This window comes from Etheostoma cragini, chromosome 20 (genome assembly GCF_013103735.1).
Source record: "Etheostoma cragini isolate CJK2018 chromosome 20, CSU_Ecrag_1.0, whole genome shotgun sequence".
NCBI classification, from domain to species: Eukaryota; Metazoa; Chordata; class Actinopteri; order Perciformes; family Percidae; genus Etheostoma; species Etheostoma cragini.
The window spans coordinates 6,186,363-6,198,580 of record NC_048426.1 but is presented as its reverse complement, the minus strand read 5'-3'; the positions used below and the strand labels follow the sequence as shown (position 1 = coordinate 6,198,580).

General features: G+C 40.6%; 1 protein-coding gene across 1 annotated transcript in view; it reads right to left on the bottom strand.

The window, feature by feature from the left end:
* frmd6 (FERM domain containing 6) overlaps positions 1–11,555 on the bottom strand; it is a 32,201-nt gene extending 20,646 nt beyond the window's left edge. Inside the window, exons 1-2 of the mRNA XM_034858170.1 lie at positions 11,378–11,555; positions 244–557 (exon numbers count right to left, since the gene is read on the bottom strand). Of these exons, the coding sequence (XP_034714061.1) occupies positions 244–342 (99 nt within the window). The 5' untranslated portion in view covers positions 343–557; positions 11,378–11,555. The remainder of the gene's footprint in view (positions 1–243; positions 558–11,377) is intronic.
* Between the last annotated feature and the right edge of the window lie 663 nt (positions 11,556–12,218).

Below are 12,218 nucleotides of genomic sequence, written 5' to 3'. Positions count from 1 at the left end.
ATTTGATATGCTATCAATTTGTTTTGCCCAGAGTAAGAAGAAGAGATCAATACCATGTCTTTCCACTAGTTATGAAGCTACAGCTGGCAGCCAGTTAGGATAGCATAGCATAAAGACTGCTCTAACTCTCAGCAAAAAAAGCAAGTAAGTAAATTTCCCACAATGTTGACCTATTCCTTTAACTATTCAGTCTAAGGAAAGGGAGAATAAAAGTTTAACTAGAAAAATACAGTTTTTACTCACATTGACTATGACATTGAGCGTGTCATCATTGGGCAAAAAGACACAGACACATCGGCGGTCCTGCATGGCTTTGTTGTTGTGAAAGTTCAATTTGTTCATCTTTGTGTGGCTCGGATAGGACAGGCCACTCCGCCTGGTACCGGGGCTCTGGGCCCTCGGACGACCCGCCTCCACCAACGCAGGCACCCACACCACCACCAGTCAGTATCCTCGCTTCAGCTGCAGCCCAGTGCCGACACACAAGCACCTATGGGCTCAGCAGGCCAAGCAGCACTCACAAGCCAGAACATGGGGACCCGAGTTGCAGTCGGCTACTGTGGAGAAACATCAGAGAAGACAAAGAGTATGTAGATGTGGTCTGCAGAATCAGACAGTGACAATGACTGCGTGGTTGAAATGAAAATGTGTTCTCAAATGCAAATCTACTAAGGAATATATTCCCACTAAAACAGTCTGACAAGATAGGATGAATACAAGACAGACAGACAAAAAAAGAAGGGTAGCATTCCTGTTTGTGTCCATTAATATGTGACATCAACACAGGGGAATGTCAGTGACTCCCGAGGAACATGTGAACATCTGTTTGGAGAGGAACTGATGAAATGTAACAAAGGAACTGATACATATCACTTTTTCACATCAAAAGCGGCTCTGAACGTTAACCAGAAATACAACACTGCAAAACAAAAACAAGGCAATGTATTACCATGCTTGACACTTGGCAATGCTTTTAAGATACTACTGCACCGGGGTTAAGATGTCAACTCTGTCTAACTTTCAGGGCTCTGGAGGACAAACAGCTCCCCATTTTCCTCCAGGCATCATTTTTGTCAACTCATTCAGTTGTGCTAACATGCTCTTGGCTATTTGACATGAATTCTTCACTGTCTGCTGGCAAGAGTCAGGTGGCAACTTTGACATTGGGAAATACAAGTTTTTAAAAACAAACAACATTGCAGTGGTATTGTTTTGAAAGAAATGCTTACTTATTATCAAAGGACAATGACAAAGTTTTACAGAAAGTGAAATAAAATCTGCACACTGAATTTCAAGTTGCAATATTTTGAGAATGTTTGGGAATTTGACTTTATCCTGCACTTGAGCCCAGGCGAGGTAAAATATCCACACTTCTAATTCTGTTTTATGACAGCAATGTGTTCCATTATTCCCTACCAACTATTTACCTCACACACACACACACACACACACACACACACACACACACACTAGAGAGGATACAAACACACCTTCAACATTAACAGTTGTCCTGTAAACAGTGAGCAGCGAGAGGCTCACAGCATGAACTGAGCCTCAGGACGTGTGAAGCCTTCAGGAGGGTGTGAAAAGTCTCAGACCAGACAAAAGAATGTAAAAGAACAATCAATCCCGATTACCACTTCTTCCTGTTGAAAGTGACTCACCTTGTAGCCATGTTGTCATTAAAAACAGATAACATTACAGAGTGAAAAACAATTGCCATTTAATAGAAGATGCAAACAGAAAATTGAAATCTTATTTACAGCATAGAAAAGCAGAGGAGTTCAAGACAGCGTTTGCAAACCATTTGCTGTTTCACTGCAGTCTCAGGCTTCCTCCAGCTATTCAAAGTGCAAACTTAAATCACACAGTTTGCTCTGCCACTATAAACTGGGACAATAAACATAAAAGTGAAAAACCTGCATTCAAACCAGTAAATTGTTAATTTTACAAAGCAAGCAGCGGTGAAAACAACACCAAAAGTACTGACCTGTCTAGTGCCAATAAACAACAGCTTTGACTGTAGACTGGGACCTCTGCCGCAAAGTACCTATTCAATACGGCTGTTGTCCACATATTACACTGCTTTGTTGCGGTGCAAAGAGGCAGCATTGTGGGCATAGCAGACATAAATACACATACTGTTGACATACAGCATCAGTTCTCATTAACACTGGGCACTGGATGTGCAGTGTGGCGGGCAACCAGCCACTCAGCAAAGTCTGCTGATGAGCCAAGACTGGGATGGCTGCAGGCGCTGCTGCTGACCTTAAAAACATATCACTACTGCACAGCACACACAAACATGGACACATACTGTATGTAGACAAAAGAGAGACAAATGTACATCAGATGCACACACACACACACAAAATGGATATGTTCCCGCTCTCTTGCCACGACCATGTCAGGTGCTACTACAGAAGAGCTGGGTAAAGGCAACTAAGGTTAATTAGAAGTGAGATCAACCTATTTGGATCACTTCCCTCCATCACTCGCTTCCCTTTCAAAGATTGAGAGTGATGCCAGTCAGTGAGGAGGGATATGCTATTTGCAGAATACATCTAGCTTAGAATTCTTTTGATGGTGTCAGACACATAAAAACAAAGAATATGAGAAAAAGTTGACCATGTCCAACTAAAGCTAAAGTTACAGAATAGTTTAGATCAGCGTTAGATTTCACCTCCCTAGAGCCCCACTGCAACACTAGACGTCTGTACTGTATGTGATAGGCCGTAACATGCTTCCATCATTTACACATTGGACAGAGCCAGGCTGTCCGCTTCCTCCACTTTCCAGTGTTTGTACAAAGCTGCTAGACTTGGCTTCATATTTACTGTACAGACCAAACACTGGTATCAATCGTCTCATCTAGCTCTTGACAAGAAAGCAAATAGGTGTATTTCTTTTAAACAATTCCTTTGAACTTGCTTAATGTTTTCTTCTATATTAATGCCTGTGTGGGTGATGATGGAGAGTAGAAATAACAGAAGTTTAATCCAGCTGTATCTCTGCAAACTAACACACCTGTGTCTTACTTTTACCAGATGATGGCTGTGCTACACAATTTTGTTTGAAAAGATGACAAAGAAGAAGAGATTTAGTCATTTTCTTAGCATTTAAAGAATCCGTTGTCCTGGGTGTTTTTTTTTGCAAGGATTTGAAAAGATGTGCGTACACAAGGTGGACATATTCAAACATCCAGCTTATTCTTCCCGTTGAAAAGTTAATGGCCCTTGAAGTCATTATCATATTGCATTTTCAGTCAGAAATATGATTCCTGACTTCCACAAACACGTCTTATTAACGTTTATTACATTGTCAAATGCTAACGGGGAAAGCTGATGCCCATGTTGGTCTCTTGTAGAGACAGGGGTAAGTCAGACATAACTGAGTATAGTCATTACTAATGGGTTTAAAGGTCTATTGTGTCATGTCTGGTCTAAACATGAGACATCACCACATAGGGAATGTCCACTAGGAAATTAAAGGGTGGATTCTCTTACACACTGTGTAAGGGAAGAGAGTGCTGGATAATGCTGGAAATTACTGCTGCTTTCCATCCCCCCTTTTGCTGATGTGCAAAGTGTGATGCAACACTAAAGTCCGTCTAAAGCAACACACGCACAAAGCGCAGCCAACTGAGCTTCTTCCTGCCTTTTTAGTCCTCAAACAGTTGTTCTGTCAACGTGGCAAACCTCAGCGTCACCAAATCCCACACTGGGATACAGAGAAAGGGCCTCTTGTCACAACTACACTTCTCTCTTTCTCATTCTTTACCTCCTCCATTGACATCAACTATTGGATGGTGGAGCCAAATAAAAAATGTCCTCGGCTGGAGATGAAGGAACTAAGGGAGGCTGTCATCAAGCTGATTTAAGAATAGCCTCAAGTGCAGCATGTCGAAGCTAAGAGAGGAAAAGAAGAGAGTACAGGGTGGATATGTACAGCAGAGAGAGAGAGAGAGAGAGAGAGCAGGAGGGAGGGAGATGGAGAGAGGCAGCGCTCGAAGCTTAGGCATGAAAAAAGAAAAAAATGCTGCAGTCAGGAGAATTCCTCACTAACATCTGCTTCTCATTCCAACAATGGCGGCCTTTGATTCCTGATGCACACAACAAGCAGCATCGCCACCGTCTCCATGTGCCCACAAAGTGCATCCTCTGACAGCATCCTAAAACCTGGAGCAGCACACATGCACGGTTATCCCCTTAACAGCGTTTGTTTTGTTTGGCTTCACCTGCTAGATAAGAGTCTTAAGCGATTGGTCGATTAACAGAGAAAATAATCTGCAACTATTTTGATAACTGACTAGTTGTTTAAGCCATTTTGCAAGCAAAAGTGCCAACTATTACTAGTCCAAGCTTCTTGTCTTTTGAAAATCTTTGGGCACGGGACTGTCAGAAAGAACTAGACATCTGAAGGCGTCATAGTGTACAGAAATTGTAATGGGAACTTTTATAGACCAAATGGCTCATTAAGAAAATATTCAGCAGTTAAACTGATAAAGAAAATAATAGTTGCAAAGTAGGTACTTTTACTTATTGGCTTTTAACTCTAATTAACCACGAACATAATAATGTTAACATTTAATTTCCCACCATTACAATTGTTCTATTTCTCTCTTCACTATCAAGCACTTTGGATCACTTGTTGGGTTGTGTTCAGAGCTGATTAACAACAATTAGTTGTTCAACAGAAAATTAATTAATCTGTTTTATCAAGTAAAAATGGCAAACATTTGCCTATTCCAGCTTCTCAAGCGTGAGTACTTGCTGCTTTTTGATCCCATGTGACAGTAACCTGATTAACTTTGGGTTTTGAATTTGTCACTTTGGCTCTGGGAAACTTTGCTTTTTGACATTTTCAGACAAATCAGTGAATTGATTAATCAATAGATTAATTAAAGAAGAAGAAAAAATCATTGAGTGAACTAAAAAACTAACCATACAATACTTATTATTAATATTTCAAATACAATATAGGGAACTGCAAAAACAGTTCTGCAGAGATACCTAATGCCAACTAAACAACACCACCAGCATTTAAAACTCCCATCTCCAGACGTAAAGAATACCACAAAATAAAACCAAGTTATGGTTCTTTACTTACTGAATGAATGTTTATGCAGGGGCCAAAAATACTTTACAATGGGCTGGGTGTATGCAGCAAAGAGACAAAGCAAATCCTAATTGTATGCCACTAACCAAATGGGAGGAAGCCTGGTCCATGGGCTGCAGATGCTGACACAAACTGCCCTGCTGAAATATTTAAAGGGCTTACTTTCAAAGGGCACAACTTTTATAAATAGTGCCAATGACTGGATCCGAAAGGGAATTTGTTTTTCTCTCCCTTAACTCGCTGCCAAGAGATCTGTTTATTTAGCTGATGAGAAATGTTGCTGAGCTGACAAGTGCCACTAAATCACATCGGTCACAAGATGGCATTAGCCTTCACAGGGAGACGTCCCTCCTCTTCTCTGCTTAACCTACTGATATAATAAAAGGAGGAGCTAAGTGTTCAAAAACAAACAGGAAAAGGCACGCTAGTATGGCGACATGTTTGACCACCAAAACCAACATATTCTGGATTGTCTAAACATCTATTTTGGATTCTGGCTGGCTTGTCATGATGTCGGGAAGTGGCTGCAGTTGTGTACAGGAAGCATGCTCATATGTGTATTATACTTGGAAAATAAAGCTGTTGTGACTCTAATAATGTTGTCTTGTATTTGACTTTCCCTGCTGTCAACAGACTACAGACGGAATAAACAAATAACTGTGAGGCTTGCTGATGTAAATAGAGCCTGGAGGCGTGTTTAGCTGCTCCTGCATAAATACCTGGATGTTCTGTGTCTGTGTTTTTAGCCTTTAATCTGAGAGACAGATGGAAAACACTTTGCACTATTTAAGACCTTGATTCCCAAAGGATCATCCAACGGATATTTGTCTGTTTCCACTGAGCTAGCAGGGAGGATAAACGACACATTGCTGTCTCACAAACTAAAAGTCTGATAACCTAAAGCAAATTTTACCTACTTATCTCAAGTTGATGAAGTGTAGGATCTGAATGGTAATTGCCCAAAACACAGACCCAGTAAGTGTAATATTTATTTCATGCTGAGTTTAATCTATATGTTTGCTCAGACTAATCCAATATCTAAGAAATGCCATGCTCATTAACCGCTAAAGGGCAGGCCTGCACACAGCATGGCACTGTAAAGCTGTTGTAAAATACACAAAGAAAAGTGGAGGAATTGGATGTTGGGTGGCCTCAGGCTAAAAGACAACTTACACAGTAAATATGGCAGGAATAGTTACCATACATTGTCTGAATTCACAGGAGAGGCGACCTCACTGGAAAGGGATTTTAAAGACTCCACATCATTAAGCTTTTGATTTTCAACCATCCTTTGTCCAGAAATTACTCCGGATTAAGAAGCTGGAACGCCTTCCTGCTTAATGAGTCATTCTCCTTCTTAATGGAGCTATAGCTTTAAAGAGTGACAGCAAAAGCCTTACTCAACAGAGCCTTCGGTAACAAGCTTCAAAATGCCAACACACACCAGCAGCTTTTTAGCCAACTGTCCTAGTTGGGCCGTTTGAGACTCGTGGCACCAGCGTTCCGTGCAAAGAGATGTGATTTGGAAGGAAAGATCACAGCTCATTCATGACAAAGGCTTCATGGACTGATAAAGGTAAAGATTAGAGGTGGGAATCCTGGAAATCTCACGATCCAATTCGGATTTTTGGTGGCAAGATTCAATTCATAATCGATTCTGGATTTTTAAAAAATCTATTCCCGCTCAATAAGTAAAAAAGGGTGCACTATTTGAAGGCTTTAACTCCAGTGCTAAACTAATAACTCTTGTCTATAGTACGATGAGGTGCAATAGGAAACATTACGATATATCTGGTATTGATGAGATCACTTTCTCAAAAACAGAAAAAAGGGGAGAATAATAAAAATACTTAACACAAATTTAAAATGATTAGGTTATTAGTTCAAATAGTTTCCAAATGCATGAAGAAGAACCACTAAATGACTATTGTGTTTTTTTTTACTGTCAAGATAATATTAACAAAAACGTTTTTTGAAATCTGTGAGTCAAATAAAGAATCGCAAAAGATCCTGACTTTTATGTAAATCAACCTTTTCCTATCCCCATCCTTTAATATGTAAGGAATGGGCGCCCAGATAGCTCAGTTGGTAGAGCGGGCGCTCATATATCAAGGTTTACTCCTCAATACAGCGGGTCTGGGGTTTGACTACAACCTGTAGCCCTTTGATGCATGTCCCCCCCCCCCCCCCCTCTCTCTCCCTTTCATGTCTTCAGCTGTCCTGTCAAAATAAATGCCTAAAAAATAATCTTTAAAAAAAAGATTATTTTTGTTAAAAAACTAACAGCAAGCTCAAAAAGCAAATCAAAAGTTCAAAACTTAAGCGCACGCACACGCACACGCACACACGCGCACACACACACACACACACACACACACACACACACACACACACACACACACACACATCTTAAATCACTGGCACAGCCAGACATGTCAGAACAGAGTCAGAAGTCGATCCCTTCCCTCCCCACCCAGCATTCAGGCTTGGACCGAGCATGACTAACCCCACAAAGTAGCAATCGCAGTGCAACACACCACGGCCATGTCAACCCGACCATTACGTATGCTCTAAATAGAGCGGGCAGCCTTAAAGGAGAGGGTTAAACAATGAGCTGCAATTATATCAAACCCCAACCAAACCCTGTTGTTTTGTTTCTTCAGTTTGGACCGAATAAAAGGGATGTCGCAGGTGATCTGCTGATCTGTTTCACGTGTGCAGCTGTTGAAACAGGATTGTCTGCTATTGTTTGCAGTGTCACACCTGAGGAGAGTCAAAAGACAGACTCAGTCAGGAAAACGTCTTGACTGTGCAGGAAGTTAACTGCAGCATTTCCTGATGTAGGGGAAAAAAACTGTAAATATTTTAAACATGGCATTTTGTGTTCAACAACATTCAGCTGCATGAATTAACCTCTCCTCTCCGGACAACATTTCCTTTAGCCACAGAATGAAAAATGACCTCGATGGAAAGTAAGTCCATAATTTGGCGATTGTTCATCCGACGCCACAAACCTAAACAAGAATTTTGGAATTACAACTGTGAAACTGAGGTATAAATATGCTGCAAGGAGCTATTCCTAAACTCTAGTATCTGTTGCTACTGACCCAGGACTAAACCCGGGTCTCAGTAACATGATACCTACCAAAATCCACAAAATATCCTACAGGAAACACAGAGCTGAAGTAAGAAGCGTGTGAGATAAGCAGATAATATCCTCCTAGCTGGCAGGTTAAATCTCTCTGGTCCACTTCCTTGAAAGGACTCAAGCTTCACTAAGAAGGCCAAGCGAGCAAAGGAAAATAAAACACAATCCTAGGAAAGGGGAGAGAGGGAGACAAATGCAGGAAGAAGAACTGACCCATTTTCTTTCTTCTGCCCCCTTTGATGCACTTGAGACACGGATGTGCGGAGTCATGCAACATCCCTGTAGTTGCAAAAAACACACGCAACACTGATGTTGGGGATTTTCTGTAGAGCAATGTCAGGATTCAAATGGCTCAATTCCACACAATCAAAAAAATGTAAGGAAATCTTTAAAAAACACATGGCTACGTGTCTGGTCTGTTTTTGCCAATTCTTTAAAAGCTGACTTCCTAAATCAAGGTTGCATCCAAAAGCAGCTCCATGGACTAGATAATGTAGAGTGATATTAATGGAGAGCCCAGGGCACATGTATGACTTACACCAACAAGGACATTTGACTGCATACACACCCACATAACGGAGAAACAGTGGAGGTAACACATCCAATCGGACGGTGGGAGATAGAGTTTCTTCTTCTTCTTTATGGCAATAACAGTAATTTCGTCCACCCCTGTTCCTGGGTTACATTGTTCTGATGCTCAAAATATGGTTTCTCTTACACCTTTTCCTCTAGCAACAAGGCCAAAGGCAGATTGAGTGATGAACTCAGGAGATAGCGTTTTATAAACAAGCTTCTGATAACTGTATGAAAATTCCTTCCTAGCGTGAATCACGGTTTCCTGGAAGAATTTACATAGTGAGGAGACGATTATGTAAAACAGGTTATCTCCAATAACCTACGTATTGCACCACAGATGCTTTCATCTTCATTGAGTGACTTACAGTTTTTCGGATTCACTGTGTAGTTTGAGCATCAGAGTATGTTAGCCCCGGGGCTAAGGATTTAGTTGAGCTTTTGATGCGGAGTGTAATTCTGAGGATAAATTCAGAAAATCTACAATCCAGCACTTACTGAAGCATGTATGTAACAAGTAATGTCATACATTGTTTTATTAGTAAAACTACACTAAAGTGAAGGTTAAAAGCTTCAGATTGAGATAGCATAACATATCCGTTCCTCATATAGAGTTATAAGGGGGGGGTGGGATTGCCTTGTGCAATTATGGGCTCTCCCATCCCATCTCATCACACATTCCAACCGATTCCTCTGAATGAGTCACTGACACACACGCCAACCATCTTTGTTAACACGTTTCCTTTCTGTTTCCTACTCAGGCAGCTTCCTGTCCAGCCAACACCTGCAGCGTCTCTCTCCCATGCACTTTGTTTCAACACCGAGCCAGGACAGCATCGCAATCACAAAAACATGAGTTGTTTTTCTTCAGTTTCCCCCCACCGCTGGAGCAGAGACTTGGCCGGTCTTTCACACACAATGTATGCTGGGGAATGGGCCACACAAGGTTGATGATTAGGCTACCATGTGTACTGGATGAGTTTCAAGTGTTAGCAATCCTTACAGGGGACACCCTGACTGACTGTGCTGGCCATTATTTTTGAATTCATTTATACATTTCAAAAAACATCATTGCGCAACATATGCAGTGTGCGACGTGTTTTATATTAAACGAACAACCTCTTAATGACATGGCTATGGGCGTATGAGTTACAAGTTAGTTAAAACAAGCACCCACAGGACACAAGTAAAGATAGCAAAGCATCCTCTTTGCTACAGTGCCTTTATTAAGCCCCTAATAGCTCCAGGAAGTGCTGAACAGCTGACCTCTAGCATTTCTGGAAACAGAGTGAAATTACTATGATAATGCACAGCATGGGTCACTCAACCTATACAAAGGTTTTAAGTTAAAGGATTGTAAGAAAACGTGGGGATTTCCAATTCTTCTTACTACTCGCTGGTCTAATATTAAACGGAGGGGGGATTGTTGACATTCCTAAGTACTAAGAAAACAACTTTGCAGTTTGTTCTGGAAAAAAGAAAAGAGGGAATTTACAACTCCGGACAGGATTGTTTAGCATGGGTTACATATCACGTCGTGCCATTACTGTTAAAGGTGAAGTGTGGATTTGTGGGGCATTGGTGGCATGGTAATGCCACAACAATAACAAAGGAGGAATTTATACTACGTTTCTCAAAGAATTCGTTACTTTATTATTAACATGATGCTATCTTTACACGACATCTTCGCTTTTTCATAAGGGCACCTGGTTGGTTTTCGGGCGAAGTCAGTACGAGAAAGGTAACGTTATGTGAAGAAGTAACGTTAACGTTACACGATAAAACAAGATAAAATAAGACAATCTAGTTTTGTTGGTCCCCGGAGGGAAAATTCAGGTGTTGCAGCAGCATAAGACAGCAATGAGTAGATAGATAAGTACAAAATGAAATATAGCCTAATAATCATAATATGACGGCCTATTTACAACAAGTAAAAGAGTAAAAGTAAATGAACTATCCAAGAGCAATTGAAGTCAAGTGAGTGACAAGTTAAAGTGGTAGTTACAAAGGTTGTAGGTAGGTTATGATATGATTTATAGCAGCGAGTCTTGCTAGATTTGAATATGAGTTATGCAAACAGCGTAGTATATGTGCAATGTAATAGTAGTAATAATATAATATTCATATTAAAAAAGTGGCCAAACAAAAATCTTAATAAGCAACTATCCTATTTTACCCGTTAAAAAGTGTTTGTGTCGTATCAAGTAAAGACAGAATGCCTCAACTAACAGTAATAACTTAACGTTAACGTCTCTCATATTTCATGGCAACATTCCCTGTAAGATATCCTGGCAGCATCACCGTTGGTGAAGCAACTTAGCATATCTGTCCCAACTTTGCTTGTTGACGGCTTTAAAGACTTAGAAAATACTGCTACAAAGTGATACATAAACAAAATTACATAAAGCGACTTCATTCTTTTGGAATTGCTGAAATGACGTCGCAATTGCTGCTAGCAAAACTCGCACCCGTTAGGATTCCCAGTGTGAAGGATTTAAAAACGGGATAAAAGCATCTCGACAGTAAAGCCAGACTCACCTTTTTAATCAGAAAACAAGATATTCCTTTTAAAAAGTGTTAATCCGAAGGGGTTAGTTTCATGTTCTTACAAAAAAACAGAAGTAAAAGAAACCCACAGTTCGTAAAGACTTCAATAAGTTTCGAAGGGGAGTCGTAGTTCTCGCCGTTTTCGACTGGAGCCACATTCTGTCCCCGCTGGAGCTCTAACGAGCGGATAGGAATACATGTGGGGTTGGTGGAAGCGGGAAACGGGTGGGGGGGTAGATAAAATTCAATTTTGGATCAACGAAACACAGACAAATTGTCACCGGCATATCAGTAATGTTTTATTTTATAAAAAATACCATCAGAAATAAACTAATCCGTATTAGTTTGTGTGTATGTTTATGCCCTCTAATCTCAAGAATTGCCTTGCACCCCCCTAATGGAATCCACATTTGGTATCGCCCACGACTGCCTCTCATTCCATTCCTCCCTGTCGACTGTGTTCTGGACTGGAACTCTGCCGCATTAATTTTGGAAGTTGGCGTGGAGAATAGTAACGGCGTCGCCGGTAGGCCTATGTATTAAAAGCGCGCTGAAAAAAGTTTTGTGATTCAGGGCGGTTTATTTTACGTCCGGATCACCAACACCGCAGTTTTTTTTGTATATATGCCCTTCTAACCAGGACCATTATGAAAAATGTAACCCTTTTCACAAGGATAAGGGAGGGATACCCCATTATAAAATACCCAATTTATGAATTCATACAACATACAATTATCATAGAGCATCCTTTTCATAAGATGACTTTTAAACTAAATGAGAAGTCAAATTGTAACTGCCCATAGCGTATATAAATATTGCCACAGGGTCAAAT